General features: G+C 48.0%; 1 protein-coding gene across 2 annotated transcripts in view; it reads right to left on the reverse strand.

Annotated features, from left to right (window-relative positions):
- The window catches only part of ca10a (carbonic anhydrase Xa), a 114,790-nt gene that overhangs the window by 83,979 nt on the left and 10,252 nt on the right, over positions 1–20,559 (reverse strand). For both annotated transcript variants that reach the window (XM_028819545.2, XM_028819546.2), the window contains one exon: positions 391–465. In XM_028819545.2, coding sequence (XP_028675378.1) covers positions 391–465 — 75 coding nt within the window. The remainder of the gene's footprint in view (positions 1–390; positions 466–20,559) is intronic.

The following is a 20,559-nucleotide window of genomic DNA, read 5'->3' on the forward strand; positions in this document are numbered from 1 at the left end:
TGACCCAACCTGCCAGTGCCTCCATTATTCCATCATGCACAATAATGGGACGCTTAAGGAGACACTGAGGTGAACCCCAGCATGTGGCCAGGGACTCAGGAGCCATTAAAGTGGAGCAGTAGGAGTCTACAGAAGCCGGGGACACTTGGGACAAGACTTCAGATTCAGTAAGGAGAAGACCCACACAGGACGTTACAAATTAACACAGTGGATGAATCTCACCCTCGGAGACCCTGCGCACACACACACCCCTCCCCGACACTCCCATCAAACAAAGACCCAAGAAACAATCTGCCATGACAGAGCATCTGTGGCCTTTGACCTCCACCCCCTCATCACAAAGCACATCACCCACATTAAAAGCATCGGCACAGAGAACGAATGGATTACCTGGGACGAAGCTCCCCTGGACCACCTCTTTGTATGCCCACCAACCTTCATGGATTTTGGGAGAATTTTGCTGAGCTAAAAATAAAAAAGGAACAGAATAAGCAAAATGAAATGTAAAACAAACATAAGCAACTGAAAAAGGAGCTGCACATCTCAGGACATGCCCACCAAGCTCATACTGTACCAACTTAAATCTGCAATCATCTACATGGGGCTCAAGTACTGCATATATTACATAACCGCTCGGTTTTCAAGTAAAACTCACTATTTTATATAAAAATAAATAAATCTGTTTGAGGTTGTGGTGGCATGGTAGCACAGTGGTAGCACTGCTGCCTCGGAGTAAGGAGACCCGTCTGGGTTCACTTCCCGGGTCCTCCCTGCGCGGAGTTTGCATGTTCTCCCCGTGTCTGCGTGGGTTTCCTCCCACAGTCCAAAGACATGCAGGTTAGGTGCACTGGCGATTCTAAATTGACCCGTGTGTGTGCGCCCTGCAGTGAGCCTTGTGCCTGGTGTTGGCTGAGATTGACTCCAGTAGACCCCATGACCCTGTGTCAGGATATAGCAGGATGGATGGATGTTTGAGGTTTCTCAGATGACACATGGAACAGAAAATTCTTTGTGCATGCCCACTGCTTGAGGACTTCTCGGCTAGGTGGTCTTTCACAGGTCACTATGAATAAAAGTCGCATCTGCCACTTGAACTTGGTACTTTAACACACCAGATGTTTATGCTGCTTTATGAAAATGCAAATGCCATCCAAAATATGACTAATAAGAAAAATAAAGGTGACACGTTCTGTCCACTGCGCAACACCATGCTGATTTGTGTTTCAAACGCCCGCACTCCTTGATTTTCACGTGATACACTGGCCTAGTGCTGCAGAACTAAAAAGAGACTTCACAAGAGAACAGGAAGGTGGCAAAGTGTTAAGACTCAAAGCTGTCAAGAGTGACAAGTAGGACACCAAGGCACAGCTCCTTGCCATACTCAGCATGGGGACTAGCCTGAGGTGGCATTTGGACTATTTGAAATGGCACCGTTTTAAAGATGAGCTCAAGAAATGAGACAGAATTGTGCAGAGGAGGTCCATCCAGCATTAAATACCCTTCAGTCCACTTAATCCAACTGAGTCACAGGAGGCCAAGGCCTGCCCTAACAGCATAGGACATGAATCCGCTTAAAGAAGCACATCCACAAAGCCTACAGAGACCAGGGGGGACACAAACTCAATGAAGTTGTAAAGGAGCTGCCACTCACTGCACTGCCATAGCACCCCACAGACAGGCAGCATTGGAAGAGAGAATTATAAAAAAAAAAAAAAAAAAAAAAAACACCCCTGTGGCAAGTGACCCCAGCATCCATCTCCGTGGTCAGTGTGGCACACAAAAGAGGTCTCTGCCAGTACAGTAGATGGACACAAACCTGTCCAAGCCGACCAAGGGAACAAGGTTTCTTGTTTTGAAGATTAGCCTCAGTGACAGCCGACAGAAGGATATTTCACTTTAGGCCGTGGCTGCTTACGGGTTCATTTGATCTTTTCCGGCTTCAAGGTTTGCACCAAGAACAGCTCACAAGAAGCCAGTTTTGCCCTGGGGACAGTCTTCATTTCTTTTGGGTCACTTCCCCCTCACCCAATCTTCAATTGGCTACTACAAGACAGACGCCCTTTGGACAGCTGAACATTTCAGTTTTGATTTGTTAAGATTCAGTCCAGCAGAGGGCAGCAGCTATAAATCCTGATGGCAGACTTCTGGGGCACACAAACCTTACACATCCAGGGAGAACATCAAGGCTGGAGCTTAAAAGGATGAGCAGGACCCTGGGCGTGAAAGGCCCACCTCCCTGTAAGAGTTTGGAGTCAGGAAGTAAGCATCTAAAAGGAGCTCAAGTGGTCAGGGGATGGTAGGAATGGAGTTAGAGAAGACAGTGGGGGTAACTGGACAAGCCATGCACGTGACTGGTGATGTCCACATGTGCAGCACTAGCTCCATTACGGTTTTACTGCCCTTTTATTCCTGGGGCTCTTCCTGGCGTGTCCCTGTATTAAATTCTTTAACAACCAATTTGCCTCTTTGGTTCTTTATTTCAGTTCAGGACTGACTTGGTGGGGAACCACACAGTCAGCACCTCTCACAATTTTAGGTATGGCCACCTGCCAATGATAACTACAGTACATCTGTTCTCAGAGTGACCTTGCAAGATATTCTCAGATTTCACACTTAAAAGGATCTCAACTTTCTTTTTTAAAGTGATGCTTTCACATCTGCGAAAATTCTTAGGCTAAAGTCAATTAAATAAAGAAAACGGGAAGCAAATCCAATAAGAAATTACAAGTGAGGCTCCTGAAACAGGCTGGAATGAAGCATCAGTCACATTCACAGCCATGATGACACCTATGCATGTCAAAAAGAGCATCTACCATAGGCTGAACATGCAGTGCACACACACACACGTCATGCACTTCAGAGTCGCACCATTTTTTCATACTAAAACAAAAAAAAGAAAAACACACTGCTTTTTAATGTGGCACTCCATATTTGTGTCAGCTTGAAAGGCTCATTGTCCTTAAGGTCACATCCATTAGATCACATGCTGAGTGTCCGCCTTAACCAAAAGCAGTCAGCCCACCACACACCAAATTTCAGTCCACAGCCAACATGAAGTGCAACCGAACAACCAATCAGCATCAGGAGGTGGAGCAAGGGGCACTGCCAGAGGAGTCTGGGATGCCCCAGTGAAACAGCACCATTCTCTGATATGCTGGCTGGAGGTCCGATGTTTGTTGTGAACTCGCAGGTATTCAATGAAAAGATGTTTTAATTATTTCATTTATTACATTTTTACTGTTTTCACACTTCAATATCAATATTTTAAAGATAATTACTTTGAATTTAATATTTTCCAACATTAAAAAATTTAAGTTAAAAGCAAACAGTTCTGCTCGATAACACTGGATAATTTTTGCTTGCTGAAATATGTTTGCTGAACGCTTTTTGCATCTTTCTGGGTCAGCAGTGCAGGCATACAAAACTGCCATGAGTGGGACAGCAGAGCCAAAAATTCAACACTGGCTTCAGGAGGAGTGGCCAGCTAGGAACAAAGCCACATCAGACCTAGCTTTGTGCTGCTGCGAACTCGTGCTTCAAATGCCCATCAAAAGACGGAGCCCATGTGATGAAAGTTTCCAGGTTTGCCTGCGGATAAATTGAAAGAGGGACCCGAAAGTAGAAAACCAATTTCAGGTGCAGAATTTGATGGTGCGAGGAGTGCTCTGGAGTGATGGGCTTGGCCATCATTCAAAGAAGTTTATAGATAAAGATCCAAATAATAAGGAAATTGTGAAAAATGTTGTTAATTTTAAGAAATTGGGTTGCAACAGGAGTCTCCAAGTTCTCTTGATGGATTCACAGTAGGAATTTTCCACTGATAATCTTGGAGCAGTGAGTGAAAAGCAGGGGAAGATTCAATCAGGATATCAAGTACATGGAAAGAGGGCACCAGGGACACTGGGATGGCACTATGATGGCGGAATGCTGCTTTACAGTTCGCAGGGATGCACCCAAAAAAAAAAAAAAAAAAAAAAAAAAAAAAGTGGTGGGCCACCAAACCCAAAAACGTGACCAAAACTCAAGGAGTTCTATGCAAGTTGATTTCTTTACATTCATTTTTAAAAATGAGACTAAATATGATCATGGTTAATTAATTTAGACAAATTATATACATGAACTAATTTGTTAAAATTTTAATTGAATCTCTTTTCAATGATGTACTTAAATGTGATGTGATGGAAACCTAATTATTTTTATGTAATTGCGTTCATGAATGCAATAAACACAACTACTCCCCATTACTACAGCTTGTGAGAAGTTTAATTTTGTAGACCTGTTATTGACAATGCAGTGAAGTTCAAGTTTCCTCATTTTAACTTTCTACATACCAAACAGAACACAATCATCAAGCTTGGGCTCTTTGTGTCACTTATTCTCGTCATTAATCTCCCCACCCGCCCCAGTCTTCATTGGCACTTTACAGAAAGTTTGCCAGATGTTGATGCTGAACAAGCGACTTTGTAACGCAGACGCGCCAGAGCAGCAATGGGGTACCGAGGACTCACCGGCAGCAGCCCGCCCATCCACTGGTGGAGTCAGTCACGCCAACTCAAGAGGAGCAGAACAACAAAAAAAATAGAGAACATCGTCTGTCTCCTTCTCCCGGTGCCAACTGAGCTCTACCAGAATGCACACCTCTTAATGCGGACTGGTCTACAAGTTTGACTATTTTGAATTATTATTCCCCACTTATTTGCATATAATGCATTTTGTTTTTTACATAATGATCTTATTTATGTTCATTTAATTATGCAATTTATTTGTGTGACCCAAGTGTTTGACTTGTTGCTTTTGTGGGATTATCATCTTTTTATTACAGATTCTGTTTGTTGTGGTTGCTGCCTTTGTGTTATATTGGCATCAGCAGTCACTTTGTATTTCACTCCGTCTTTGAAGTTTTCTTATTCTGGTATATTTGGCTTTTGGAAATTTTTGGTCATGGCTTTTACTTTTGATTATTTATAGTTTTTCAGACTCAGGTTTTGCTCATTTTTGCATTATCAGTTTGTGTCAACATGGTGTGCATTTCTAGACATTTTTGGGATTTATTCTGGGATGATTTTCTAATCCTTTTGCCAATAAATTATTACCATCATAAGAAACACTGTATTGTTTGGTGGGCTGGGGCTTAATGGGGTTCTCTTCTCCCATTTGGGGTCTTTTCATGCCTGCCGGCCTGACTGAGTTTCTTGGCCAGGGTTACTTGTCAGGCCTTTTGCATTATCAGGCCTGTTTTGTGGCCCCAGAGTCACATTAAGACATGATCATGGAAAGAAATGTAATGTGCTCTGAAGAGCAATGGATCATTTGAGTCACCTGAATTATGAAAACACAAATATCATGCACAACAAATACTTCAGGGCTGTTTACATGTTGGGCTGCATGTTATTTTGGCAGAACAATCCTCCACTGACACCAAGATCAGATTAGCAACCACTTTTCCCAGACTGGTTGCTTCTTCACTAGCAGAGTGTGAGAGTTCAGAAGCAGACAGGATCAGGGCACCAGATATAAGGGGACAAGACAGCAGTGGGGTCTGCACTCTCTGCTGGGCACTCATCCTGGCTGATCAAAGATGGCGGGTTCAAGCCCCAATTCTTCTGACTCGGTTTGCATGGCCTCGTCTATGTGAAGCAGAGGCTGACAGACCTTCAGGGCACCATGGGGTTGCAAAAGACTCCCACTGCACGCCAATGATATCCACACCACATCCTGGTGTTCTTCTGGATGAACTACAACTACAAGGGGAAGAAACAAAAAAAAAAAAAAAAAAAAAGACACAAAGTGCTGTCCTCGAATGTCAGCTCTTTGCAAAATTGGAGAACTCCTGCTGTTTAATTGGTTTGCATGTTTTCCCCATGTTAACCACAATGGGAGGTTGTGACCTGCATTAGAATCTCATAAACTGCTCACAATGGTTTGGTTTTTTTTAAGCCAGCAAGCTCCAAGTCAGAAAGATACATAAATTCAAAATGAACAGAAGCAAAAACAGAAACTGATTAACAAATTGCTGAAAGCAGCAGGAAACCAAATGAGGAACAAGGGAGACGACAAGCAAACAGCAGAAACCATGCATATATACATACATTTAAACAACGCAGCGCAGGAGGAGAGCAGTCGGCAGCACTCATGGGCACGGGGCATCTGGAGGCGGAATTAGGAGGATACGGCCACAGCAAAGGAGCACCAAAATAATATGGACTGGGACTGCCAATGTCTACCAGGGAGACAAACAAGGAGTCGTCCAATAAAGTAAAAAAACACGCATCCCAAAATGTAGACAATGTGACTATTAGTGACGATCTAAACGATCGTCTGCTGATCTAAACTGGCAGATTTTCACTAAAAAAAAAAAAAAAAAAAAACTTGATCAGTAATTGGTAAATTGGCAGAGTATAAAAAAAAACAACCTTCAGTCCCTGCTTTTCTAGGCTTCATGGTAAATTTGCTGCAGTGCTCTTTTACGTGAAGTATCATGGTAATTGAGCCAGCGCAGTCTTGTTTTGCAGCGAAAGCAAAGCAAGTCAAGAGAGCAGAGGCGACTGAAGCATTGGCTTTTACATTAAAGCAGGTGGAGGAGTAAATGGAGAAAAAGGAATTAGAGAAGTCGTCAGGCGTCTTAAAAAAAAAAAAAAATGAACATTTGATACATTAGTGGCTTTTTATATGTTATTGTGTGTCATGGTACAGGTTCTGGTAAGAAACGAGTACTGCATTATTAAAATGGTAATCCAGATTTATAATTACACCTGAAGAATTATGAACGTCTACCAGATACACTGAAGAAAAAAAGGTGACATTTACTGTGTGTTTTAACAGAAAAAAAAAAAAAGCAGCTAATGATTAAAACCTACAAGTGCAGGTATATTTACATTTAAGCACTGTACCAGAATCAGCTGATCAAATAACATAAAATCAGTGAACATCATCAGCCTAAAAACACCTGAGCAGACATACCTGGCGACTCAAGAATATCAAATCTGTCTGTGTGGCCGGCTTATAAAACAAGGACAAGCAGAGACTGAAGAGCCAAAGTCTTTACAACACAAAGCTCGGCCCAGCCTGTGACAGCCAGCAGGTGTTCCATCAGCAGTCACAGAAACTGTGCCCCCTGTCAGGATGGGCTCACCACTTCATCCTAGGACAGCTCACACATACCCAACTTTAGGTAAACAGACATGGTCTAAACATTTAGATACAATAAAAGGGAAAACTCAGAAATCCCAAATTAGGAAATGGGATCCGAACCTGAAACGTCGAGAACTGTGGCCCTTAACCTCCAAGTCATTACCTCTCTCAGATGAGACCAAAACTGCACACAGTACTCCAGATGTGGCCTTGCTAGGTCACTATACAGCTAACACATAACCTCTCTCGACTTGTACTCTACCTGTCAAGGCACTATATAACCTAACATCTGTTCTTAATACCTTCTGTCCACTATGACTCACAGCTGATGCAAGTGGAGAGGGTCCCAGTCAAGGCACGTGACCTGCGTATCTGTCCATTTATGCTTTTAGCTCTCATGCAGGCAGTACAGGGACTGAAGACAAACACCTGACCAACTAGCAAACATTACCTGGAGCCCCCAATGCTGTCCAATGCCAGCCAACAGCCGAAGACAAAGACTTACTAAGGTAAGGGACTGCTTGTGTGAGGACGACACCCAGTGGCTCTCATCTCTTCAGAGTCCTAGGTCTCTTTTGCAGAACCATTCACATTATATAGCGCCTTCCACATCTATCTATCATGACATACGGTCATACTGGCAGTGCATTGCCAGAGTTAGAATGGGGATAAAAATAGGGTCTCCATTAGGTATTTACTGAAGGTAATGTCCACCTTTTAAACCAAGAGGAGCTCACAAAAAAAGTGCACTGTGGGAAAGCAGGGGCTTGAGGCCCAAGTGGAGTGACCTTGAGGCTTCCCTAGACCACCAGGAGGCAGCAACTGCATGCCCTGTGATGAAGAACTGCCCAGAACTTGTAAAACCGTATGCTGGGTCACCTGACATTTCTGGCTGGCCGCAAACTGGACACTCCATCTCATCATTTGGACCTTCAGCAACTCTCTGTACTCTCTAGCTGTTTATCCCTCCTGCTTGTCTTAATCATAAATCATAATTTAAAGACTGCCAATGGTGTTCAGGTGGAGGGAATCCATAAAGTGCCTTTTGTATCTTTCCACACACACAACCTTTCCAGGTAATCCCACATGTTTAAGCCCTGGTGGTCCAGTCCTGCATTGCTTAGCCACTTGTTGACCAGCTACTGATTTATTTTGGGTCCCATCCAATCAAACCGGATTACATTATGCTGCCAGCAATTTTCTAAGCCACGCAGTGGGGACTGGAGATTTCCAAGACAGCTGGGTAGCTGCCAAGTAGACCCGCTTTGCACTGGAAAGCAAAAATGCTAGTTTGTCCTGTGAATGACCACCATGTTTAAGGCTAAAAGCCCCCCACTCCATTCAATCACAGCATGCTGCCTCACCGAAGCACAGAGGTGATTGGATATCTGAATAGCTAACACCAGAAGCAGCCCACCACTTAAGGCACAGGCGATGCCCACTCAGTGCATACGTTGTGCTTATCAGCGATGCCATCATTAACCTCTGCTCAGTTTTTTTGTGACTATACCATAACAATTATGTTCATTACAGGCAAAATAAAATAAAAAAAACTTTTGCATTATCAGTTTGTGTGCATTTCTAGATATTTTGGGGATTTATTCTGGGATGTTTTTCTAATCCTTTTGCCAATAAATTATTGTTGCCATCATAAGAAACGCTGCTTTGTTTGGTGGGCTGGGGCTTGATGGGGTTCTCTTCTCCCATTTGGGGGTCTTTTCCTGCCTGCCAACCTGACCGAGTTTCTTGGCCAGGGTTACTTGTCAGGACTTTTGCATTTTCAGGCCTGTTTTGTGGCCCCAGAATCACATTAAGACATGATCATGGAAAGAAATGCATGTTATTTCTAAACCCAATTAATCCTGAGCAGGGACACGGAGGGATGGGGCCCATCCCAGCAGGCACAGGGTAAAAAGGCATGAACCATCCCAAGACAGGGAGAACACACACACATGCACAGGCCAATATACAGTAGAGTCGCCATCCACCTGACCTGCACAGAGGAGAATGCCCTAGAATACATTTATATATAGCACCTTTCACTCCGGTCTCCTTACTGCGAGGCAGCTGTGCTACCACTGCACCAAAGCGCACTTATTGCCCAGATAAGCTGTAATGATGAGGCTTCCAGTAGCAAGAAATGATCAGCACACAAAGCTTTTTGCATTTACTTCAAATAAAAAAAAAAAAGTTAATACAAACCTAAAAAATGGATGACAAGACATCAAATGATCCGTTGGCATAGGCGGAATTAGACAAAGGCATGCAGAGATGAGAAACGTGTGGCAAGTAGACAAACCCTCAAACTCAGAAACCCACACACACACACTAATGTGCATTCAGGGCTTCTGCAAAAGCCACTCTTTACACACAGGCCTCACACCCACAAGGCCATTGTCATCTTGATGGGAATACAGCATGTATTGTGAAGCACCCTGGCCTTGTGCCAATGGATAGGGTAAAGAAATTGAACAGCTGGGTGTGTGGGGTGCACACACTTAATTATTCTGGGATTCTCAGATGGTATTTGCCAATTACATTAAAATATGGGAATTTTTTTTTATTTTTTTTTTATTATAAATACAAAATTGGCAAAGCATCCAGTGTACGGTCACCATTCTTCAGGACAGAACCCTAGTCAGTTGACAATAGGTGTCTGTGAGCTAAAGGTTAATAGTTGTTATGGCCAGATGTTGCCCCCTAAGGGCCCTTGGGCTCAAAGGTCTCAAGATACATGCCAATCAGCTCAAATGGTGGCCAGAACCTTTAGCCCTGCTGATACCCAAAATGAAATGAATGTTCTCATTTACTCCACGGTCAAAGACAGACCAAACAACACAATCACTCGGCCATATGCTTGAAATAAAAAGTACTGAATATGAAAACTTCTGGGCCCCCCAGAGTTGCCCGATGCATAGCCTGGGGATGTGGATAGGGCCTGCATTGGGCATGCTGGGCACAACACTGGACTAAGGGGAGTAACAGAATTCTTATCATTGAGTTTTTTGCCCACTTCAACACATCAATGAAAAAGGACTCGATTTATGTTTCAAGCACATGACACTCGCCCACCATGAGCACGTCTGCCTAGCATGTTTAATAAGTCAAAAAAAAAAAAAAAAAACTGGCAATGGGCACAGAACACAGAAAAATAAAATACATCCAAGTACAAGATGGTCTAATTTATTTATTGGAGTGTGAATCAAGTAGGCTAATTGTATTTAATGAATTGTCGTCATTTCATTTGCCGTTCTTTCACGCTTTTATTTCAAGAGCTCATAGTGAGCAGCCAGAGTGTCGACCGTCTTCATTAGGCCTCATTACGGCTTTATGATTCCAAATCATCAATTGTGTCCGTCGACTGATTGGGATCTTTAATTACCGAGTCAGGCAATGCTGCTTTGTGTCTCTGCCAGCCCCACGAGGTCTCGGTGTGCATCATGGCCAGTCCCCTGGCAGCCTACATGCCGTGTCACCGTCTCTGGTGACCACATCCACCTGTGTTCTCCTGCCGCCTTTACCAGCAATGCTGTGTGGTCACTCTTAAACTGATGTCACATTACACAACTCCTACTCACAGATGTCAAACGTGACAACCTCAGTTATTGTTCTAATCACCCACACAAGTCAGTTTATACTGCTGGGGATGTCAAATTTGCCAACTAAGCGACAGCTTTCAGCACAGTTTCACACTTTCAAGAAATCGAGTGCCCAGCCCTAACATGGTGCCTGAAGGAGCCGCCGCTGTGCAAAGGGTTTGCAGGTAGGACATGTTCAGACAAAAGTCAAGCCTGTCTGATTTAACTCAAGCAAGTTCTGGATTATATCAGACTACACAACGGGTGGACCCACGTGCAAGGTGAAACGGCACCCAACTCATCAAGTGTGTGTAAACAAAGGCTACCCCCCAATCTGGACGCTATTAGGTTGTACACCGTTAGGTGGGGTTAAGAAATTATCACTGGAAGACCCTTTGGAATGGCTCAATTGATGAAACTCTATTGACATGTTGATTCACAGTCCTAGTCTTACCGGAGATCTTAGACTTTATAGAAGTTTCAGACATTTGTGATTTGGACAAGCCTCAAATTACCGATGTCCTACAGTGATAAGTTGTGTTACCCACCTCCTGGCTTTTGAGGGTCTTGTACCGTGTTAGCCATTATGGATGGAATGAGAAGTTATTGGCCAACTAAAAGGATCACAATACGCAGGCTTTTGAGGCAACTCAGGCGTAGATATTGTAATCTTTTTAGTCAGTCAATAAAAGGTGTCATTTTGCTCGACTTCTGACCACCTCCTGGCGTAAAACTACTTTATCGACTGAAAATCAATAGAAAAGTCATGAAATGTGAAAAAGCTTTCAGCAGAACCAGAGGCAGGAGAGGGACCGACGCTGGATGGCAGAGAGGGCCCTAAATCAGCCCTCACTCCGCACCTGCTGTATTGTGTGCCCTTCTAACAGACATGGCGGCACTTGAGGCGGAGAGCAGCCGGGTGCCCCATGAGACTCAAGAAGCTTGTCCTACTTGGACCAACTGCGAGGAGGCGGCGTGAGGACCTCACCCGCCATGACAGCGCGGAGGCAGAGCCAGCAAAATCCGCGGAATGGAGCAAACTACAACGCAAGGTCTGGATGAGAATCAAAAGGCCTTCATCCACCTTTAACACAGCAGCATCTCAGGCCACTGACCACCTTCTGCCACCGTCTCTGGCCAACGATAGGAACAACACAGGGAAATCAACCAGACTTCTAATATTTCAATGTACCATTACAAATTTAATTCAACTGTTAAAAAAATAAAAACCGACTAAAAAATGCAAATAACCACCGCGCTTAGTTAACCAAACAGTCAAAAGGAACTCCATTAAAATACTAAACAACAAACATGGCTGTTACAATTAAAATAAAATAAAAAACTTCATTAAAGAAGAGCAAAGAAAAACAAACCAGCATAACAACACGCGGCGGGAAGCGCAGCGACTCGGCCTCACACACACCACCTAATTACCGGACTCTCGGCTCAACGGAGAGAAAGATTAAAAACGTGTAAACGATACCTTCATAAAGTGGAATTGGGTGACGGCAACGAAGACGACGACTCCCCTCCGTCTCCAAACACAACGCCTTGCGCTTTGGCACGTAAAGCCGCCGTTTTTACTGGTCCAGGTCCTGCCAAACTCCTCGACAGTTCTGCGCTTTCTGGGTTTCTCCGTCTCAAACATTCTTCTCGTTTTACCCATTCGGCGAGCCGTCTCTCCAGCAGTCAGCTTCGCATTCACAAACTACTTCATTTAAGGCGTAACACTAACGAAACTCTAAGAGCGCGCGCTGTCTCGGCGTTTGTTTGTTTTCTTCTCTCCAAACGTCCTCCTTCCTGGCGCTCTCCTGCTAAGCCCCGCCCTTAACAGGAAGTGACGGCCTACAGCTGACCTGATAGCCAATCAGTGGCCAGCACGCTACACAGATTTGTATGGAATTAAGAAATTCGTAATCAGATGAGAACGCGCATCCAGCGGTGACAGAAGGCATCATTAAGTGAAAGTCATAAAGTACAATTTCATCATTCTGTTTGGATTCAGCGGTGTGGTTATCTTGATTTATCGCAGATGTCATTTAAAAATGACGCATTCTCGAATGTGCTTTTAACGCTTCTTCGATTATTTCCTTCACAATTCCTCTCTTCATGATGGCTCCGTCACTTGCCAGTCTGTGTCTATGGGTGATTTTCTGCCTCCGGTTATTTTTGCCCGGTTGTAGGCGGTGGGCTACCAAAGTTCTTTCGTGCTACTTTTCTTGCAGTGTTTTAAAACCTTGGAGGCATTTTAAGAGTTCCGACAGTTCGTTTAGCACCTGAGAGGATTCATCGTGTCGCGAGTGGCGTCTGCCTGCGCGTGTTAATGAACGCTGAAGTTGAACCGCCCGGCGACTTGCAGGCTGCTCTTCCACCTCCCAGGCTTCTGCTGTCGACGGCCGACGCGCAGCGAGGACACGGCACCGCTCCTCTCTTCACGTCGGCCCACACGGTGTGATATCCCCAGGGCCACTCGCACAGCTCGATGGTGTCGCTAGCCCGATTGACTCGCCTCGAGGACAGCTGACCGGCAGTTTCACCCGTTGACAAAAACCGCGTGGCCACGAGCGTCTCAAAATGGCCACAAAGAGGGGAGCCGCCTTGCTGTGTGCGGACTTCGCTCTTTTGTGCTCTAAAACTACAAAGAAAAGAAAAAGGGACGCGCGGATGAAATGGAGGGATGGCAGGGACGTCGCCTTTGTCATTTACTGTCGAGTTTGCTTATTGTGTTTTTTTTCCCACCAAGCCTTTCCTAAGATACTTTTGTCATTGGCCGTTCAGCTGTATGTGTGTTGGGACCCCCATGTCTCATCGCCATATTTTTGTCACTGCGTCACATCTGTTATTGTTGCCACATGCGCAGTGGCTGTTGTGTTGCTGCACTTTGAATTATGGGAAACGAAAGGGGGACATTAGAAAATTGGCTTGTGACACCACTCACGTCACACTACAGGACGGCCGACTGAAATGTCTGACATCGCAACTCCTGGAACGCCAGTTGATGAGGCCGAAACTCGGGCCAGCCCTGTACATGCCTGGCTCTGCCCTCCCAAGAACAACACAGGACTGCCAGTCATTCATTCATCTTCATCATTCTTCCTCATCTGCCTTCTTGAGTGTCCCGCCCGTCACTCGGCCACAACACGGTGCTGCTTTACGGTGAATCCGTAGCCATGCTACCCGACTAAGGCAGGTTGAAATCTAAAACGACAAGCGATGCACATAAACGGCACAAATAAAAGAATCGAGAACGAACACAAGAGACATCAAAGATGCCAGGGGAGGAACCCCGTGCAGACGTCAAGCAAGTCCCCAGTGCGCCCAAACATAGAGAAGTGACCCCAAAGGACTTGTACAACACTGAAAAGGTGGCCATGCAGTTGGCGTGAACGGGACGGATGAGAAATCTGAGCAGAAGCGGGCGTTCTTGTGGGCGTATGGACCAGTGAGAGAGCGCCGCTCCATCGAGCCGCACGCCCAGCACAACGACGGACGTCCCTCCTTTTCTTCTGTCCCAGGTGGGTTGCGGGTTTGTGCCGTGAGGTCCGTGACCGCGTTTTTGTCCGGAGGCGCCGGCGTGCCGTACCTGTGTGAAGTCTTGCTTTGCTGGATGTGGCGAGTCTGTCAAGTCTTTCAGCCCACGTTCACGACGGCACTCGACGACGCTTATAAATGTTTATAATAGACCCACTGCAACTGTCGGCATTTTATTTATTCCAGTTGAATAACAGTCCACGACAACTGCGCCTCCCTGGAGATGCAGGCAGACGCCGTCTGAAGATAATACATCAGCTTAAAACCAATAAATGGCCGCACACTCGGGCGGCGGCGGCGGCGTTTTCCTCAAAGTGACATTTAACCTTAGCCTGAAAATGAATAAATCAACGAAATAAAGAACTCCTCACACTCGACATGGCGACTGCTTGATTGTTTTCTCACGTTTTATCCGCTTAATTGTTGAATTGCTCTTGTCCCTCGCAGTCCTGCTGCACTAAAGAGAAAACGAAACGCCGCCGCTTAAACGGACGCAGTCACGCTGAAGGTGTCACTTATGTCTTTGGACTCCCGTCTTCTGAGGACGAAACAACCAGAAGCTGAAAACACGCAATCAGCAGCAAAAGGTCACCTGCAGAAGTGACCAGTGGCCACCATGACGACACGTGGGGAGGGTCTGGGAGACCCCGGCGTGGCAAACCGACCCTCGGGTTTACTACACTCCTCAGATGGGAGGACATTGTGTGGCCTGTAGGTGGCACTCTTGAAAGCAGAGTGAATGGCAGTGAAGTACAAAAAAAGAAGAAATGACCCGACAAGGCCACTAGGCCACTGGCTGTCTGATCGGGGGGGCCCTGGCACTGTCCCTTGTGGCGATGCCTCCCATTTGTTCACCTTCCACGGAGCTCAAGCTCCGATTCCTCCCCTCTGTTGAACCTCAGACCACCAATCACTGCACTCCAAGTTCACTAGTACTGGGGGGGGGTGTCTACAAAAGGTCCAGTTGCAGGACCCTTGGGGTTGTTGTTGTGCTAGCACTTCCACCAGTGGATGTCCTTGTTATGCTGGGCCCCAACTCTGTGTCATGAACTTGGAGTCCCAAAAGTACTTCCAAAAATGTCCGCCAGAGGGGGGAAATCCCTTTCCAAACCCCGGCCAGACACAACAAGGGCCTCATTGAATCTTTGTAAAGGTAAATGATTTACTCTTCACAAAAAGTCCTCTGTAATCCCGTGAAGAGCTCAAAGGGCCTACACATGCAGGGAAAGGCGAAACCAAAGCCAACAGACACAGAATCCAGCGAGGGGTCCGAAGAAGACAGCAGAAGGTCAGACAATCCAAAAAAAACATGAGGAAGCTCCTCCACTCCATAACGGTGTGTGCCATCCATTGATTTTCAGGCATCAGTCTACACAGAGATGCCCAGATGTTTTGGAATCCCTGAGGTGTCCAAGATCTTCTCCACCTCACAAGCAGGTAATGATTGGTTGACCACTCAGCCCCTCTCTTCACCCACTTGTACAAAATCGACCGACGACCTCCAGCCTGAGGCGCTCTGGTGCCAAGTGCCCTTGTCAGCACACGTAGGCTCAAACTGTGACCTGCACAGAAGTTCAGTAACCAAGTGGCACTCGGGTTCAGATCAGGTGGGCCATTCCTCCCAGGTGGGATCACCTTCAAGCATGCCCCCCCCCCAAGGTCATCCAATAATTTCAGCACATAAGTCACTTGTGACCCTCGCACTCAACGGGGTAAACACCAAGGTGCACGTGCCAAGCTGGGGAGCTGTAAGTGAGCCCTTACCCTGTGAGTTATGATGAAGGGGTGCACTTCTGTTGCTCAGTGTTGCATTGTGGGAGCTGAGCTTTCACACCACAGCCACTCCGCCACAGGGCCTGTCCTGCTGGGACCTGCTCTTCCTCTCCGTCATCTTGGTGGCCTTCTTTTAATTGGGTGCCCTTGAACCTCTTCTTTCCTGGGCTCCTCTGCCACCCCCTGCTGGCCACTTCATTTAGTCAGGATGCCCTTAGTGTGCCCCCTGTTGGCCCTTATGTGTGCACAGTAACCTTTGGAGAAGTCCCTTCTGTATTGTCTGTGCTTCTCTGTGGCGCCCAGCACCAGGGCACAGGGGGAGCCCTAAAAGGGTACCCCCTCTGTGAAAGCCACGCCCAGAAGGGTGACAGAGGCATTGGCTCGAGGACACGCCCAGTGAGGAGGTCTGCAGTAAGGGGAAGCCCACCCTGTGAAAGGCCTATGTGGTGGTCCACAGAGAAAGAGAAGGACTAATGAGGGCTGGTGGAGCATCTTGGGACGTTGAAGAGCAGAGAACGTGCGCGGCTGTTTGATTGGTTGATGACCTTCTGAAATGGCCGCAGCCTGGAGCCGTGGATTGGTGGTCTGAGACCCCCTCCCAAATATACACAGCTCAGAGGGTATCTCACTAAAGCATGTGGGAGGGAGGATTCCAGGGCTTCAAAGTCAAACCAAGCCCTAGACGGCCCACCAGCAAGTTGGCTTGTCCTGGTCAAGTCCATCCAGTTCATCATGCCCCTTGTTATCCCTGGTGTTTTCATGCCCCGTGGGCACACACACACGTGTATAAAATCAATATTTAATTGAACTGCAGGACCCCGAGTCCAGCCCCCTAATTATATTGCTGTTCGCTAATACGAGGGGCTGCCGCGCTCCAGCTGTTTCTCCGTTTCCAGCCACACAAGCGCTCCGCTCGTGACGGAGGGGTCAGGGGGTCCATAATTGAGCATCACCGAGGACGTTGCTCACAGCGGCTCCGCACAAATCCATTTGTTCTCCGCTGCCAACGCACAAGAATGGAAATCTTGTTAACATGAAAAGGAGAAGTAGGAGCTCCGGAAAGGCAAGCGGTAATTAAGCACGTCCTCGGGACGCCGGCGTCTTCTTCAGCGCCATTTACAGCGGCAGAGCGGCACAATGCGGCTTTGCTGAGCACACCTGCCGGCAAGAGAAACGGGGGGCCTAATTAACACCACACGCTGCGCGATGGCGGCACCAACTACGGGGTCTGCCACGCACACACCTGGGGACAGCAGGGATTCGCAGTCCGCTCTCTCCAGCGTATGGCCACATCATCGGGGGGCTCTCGGATAAGCCCATGGACCCCCGTGGTGTGGGCATCGTCTTGTTTAACGTTCTCTCAGTCCTTCTGCTTCGCTAGCCGACTTAACAGGGCTCTCGCATTAATGGGGGCGCACGTCTCCTCTGGCTGCCTCCCTCCTCTCCCAGATGGCATTCGATGAGAAACCTGAGGTGGGCATCAGGAAGAGGACAGCATGTGCCATGTTACAGGAGGCCCCTTCTTTAAGGAGGGTGGGCATATGCTGGGGACACCAGAGAGTGGGGTCTGCGTGTTGTCCGTCTGGAGACCCTAAAAGCCAGGCCAGCCTCTGCCACCTGCCCCTTCCTGCCTCTTTCTCTCCCCCTCCCCGAGTCCCCCTGCCTGCCTGCCTCGTCTCGTCTTTCCCACCCTTGGTGCCCCCGTCTCTTACCTTGAGCGAGGGGGGCTTGAATTACAAAATGCCTATAAATATGTGTTCCGATGTCAGGTAATCCATCCTGCGGCGATATCCGTGTCACCAAGGACAGCACATGACACCTCGGAGCAGAGAGGGCCAGTAGAGCGGCGTGTGACCGCAAGTCGGAGAGCACAGGCCCAAGGTGACATGAGTGCCACCTTCACCTCCTCAGATGGGTGACCAAACCCCACGGTGAGATCTGAATTTTCCTTTGTAAGGCTGCACTGAGACCTTCACAGAATGACCACCAGGGCAAACAAAAGCCTCGCAGACCAGCAGCATGGGATGGGCACAGGGCACCAGCACACCCTGCATGGGATGCCAGTTGACCACGGGGCCTCCTCACACACACAGATGCACATTCACTTAACTACAACCATTTACACCTAAATGTGCAGCCAGGAGACTGTGGGCATGGCCATGGCAGGGCAGGAAACAACCCCGGACAGGGTGCCAGGCCTTCGCCTGGCATTCAACAATACACTTAAAGTTGTGTCTTTGAGGAACCCCAGGAAATTCCACAATAGGGATTGGCAGGTGGTGAGAAGTTGGCACATGCAAGTCAAGATTTGAACTGTGGAACAGAGGAGACGCCGCGCCACCTGCTCATGTCCTGCTCCTTGTTGTCCTCACTGTGTCATGCCATGCTGGAGTCTCAGCGTGGGTCATACGGGACTTGAGAATTGGTGGCTGCAATCGATGCCCGGAACTTCCAAAGTGCTGTCTGTTTTCTGGATTGCGCAGTTTATGTGAAATTCACCCCGTGCCCACGTGGTATGTGCCCACCATGGGGGAGCAGAGTGTAGAATCTTCATTCAGGATGTTGAGGATGGAGGACTGGACAAATCCCAGTAAGGCTGGCCACCCGGTTGGCCAAGCAGAAGCTCGCTGCCCTGCCTGTGAAGTGAAGGGTGGCACATGGTGGCACATGTCACTTTTGGCTTGAGGGACTCATACTGCACGCGTCAGATGTGACTTTACACAAAGCAGCAGCAGCAGGAGAGGGGGGCCCATCATGGTGTCCATACACACACACAGGGCAGTGACGGAAATGGCCAGGGGGGCACACCAGTCCTGCTGCCACTCTGTGTGTGTGTGGGGGGCTGAGGGGTGGCATTGGGCTTGATGGTGTAGGGGTGGACATATGGAGGGGATTCTCAGATGGTGGCTTCTTCCTTCCCAGTGTCCCCAAGAGGACGTCTGAGCAGGCAGCTCCCCAGTCAGGAAAGCGGGAATTGGGCCAGATGACCCAGAAGAATCCCCCCGGCTGTCTCCTGTGCCCACTAGCGCCTCCGCCGCCAGCCTGTCATCACCTCGTCGTCAGTGACGGTGCCACACTGGCGTAGCTGATGCCCGAGCTCTTTCTCTGTTTTGTCATTTGACGACCTAAGGTGGGATTTGTCTGCTGCGGACCCCCAGCCCTTTTCCCGCTGCGGTGTCTTTTCCATTAATGTACATTTAAGTCTTCCTGCAAACGGCGTCGAGACCCCCATAGACTGTTTATCAGTGACAATGGCAGTGTCCCCCCCCCCCTTGCCAGCGCTCCGCTGCAGATTCCAGCACCTTCAGTAGGAGGGGACGTGGCCCTCGCCGCCTGATCAAATTTAACCAGCTTGCAGTTTCTGCCCGGGTCAGAGGAGCGCAGGCTCTCGCCCCGGTGGCGCCCCGCTCAGCTCCTGCCGTGTCCCACGGTGACGTACTGCGGCACGTCTCGTCTTTGTACGCTCTGGGGGTGACCTGAAAGGGACAATGTGCTGCTGTGACGAGAAAGAAACTGGAGGTCACCAGGAATGGCACTTTATAGCATGAAGACAGATGGAGGTTGAGCGCCTTACACAGAAAGAAAACGTCAGACACGGTGGCATTGCACCATGAAAGGCACTATATGAGGTCAGCTGGCGTCCTGACGTCACGTGATCCACGCCCAATGGCAGCTCTACGGTGGAGACCACTCGCGTCTGTCACAGCCAACCATTCTGCCCCCATCTGAATGCGTGAGGTGACACGCCAGCACTCCACGCGATGTCATGTTAAGGCGAGCCGCATTCGTACAAACCAGGGGGTATCGTGGCTGCCCACCACTGTGCTGCCTGAAGACAGGCCTGCCAAGGTTCAAGAGGGCAGATGGAGGCTCCTGGGGGCAAATCGAGAAGATAAGGGGGGACACGGCACAGCGGGGACAATTGGGACAGCCAGTTTGAGTCCTGTGGCCATAGCGGTGGGATGGCGACTCGTCTCGTGTGGCATTGTTGTTTACACACAGCTCGGTGGCCCACCCTACCTCATGAGGTGGTCCTCCTCCTCCTCCTCCTTCTCTTTTGATTTTCATTGTCTTTGTGGCAAAGCCTTAGCATTCGTATCAGAAAACTACAAGATGTCATCGTGAGCGCCAATGCGTGGCCCAGGGTGACGTCCTTCATCTCAGACTTGTCACTGGGAGTCAGAGTTGGACGCGTCATCACTTCTCCTCGTGTCCTAGCGCTACGTTCCTGTGAGTCGTTCTGTAAGTGCGGGCACCAGACCCTGGCGCCGCCACTCCTGGACATTCACGTTGTTGTCCTGAAGCCATTCCTGGACAGCCTCGATGTTATTTCTACATGACATCCACTGGAATTCAAAGGTTGTGCCCGCTTTTTACTGGTGCGCCATAAGTGTCCCCAAGCCCGTGTCTTTCTGTCCAGGTCCCCTGATTCTCTGGGGTCTGCCACTCATCGTCGCACTCCACCAGCTTCTTCTTTCTATTCTTATTGGAGGAGTGCTGCTCCCCGGTGGACATTACTCTCCCCATAATCCTTTGCTTTCACTGT

The sequence above is a fragment of the Erpetoichthys calabaricus genome, chromosome 14 (assembly GCF_900747795.2).
Source record: "Erpetoichthys calabaricus chromosome 14, fErpCal1.3, whole genome shotgun sequence".
NCBI lineage: Eukaryota > Metazoa > Chordata > Cladistia > Polypteriformes > Polypteridae > Erpetoichthys > Erpetoichthys calabaricus.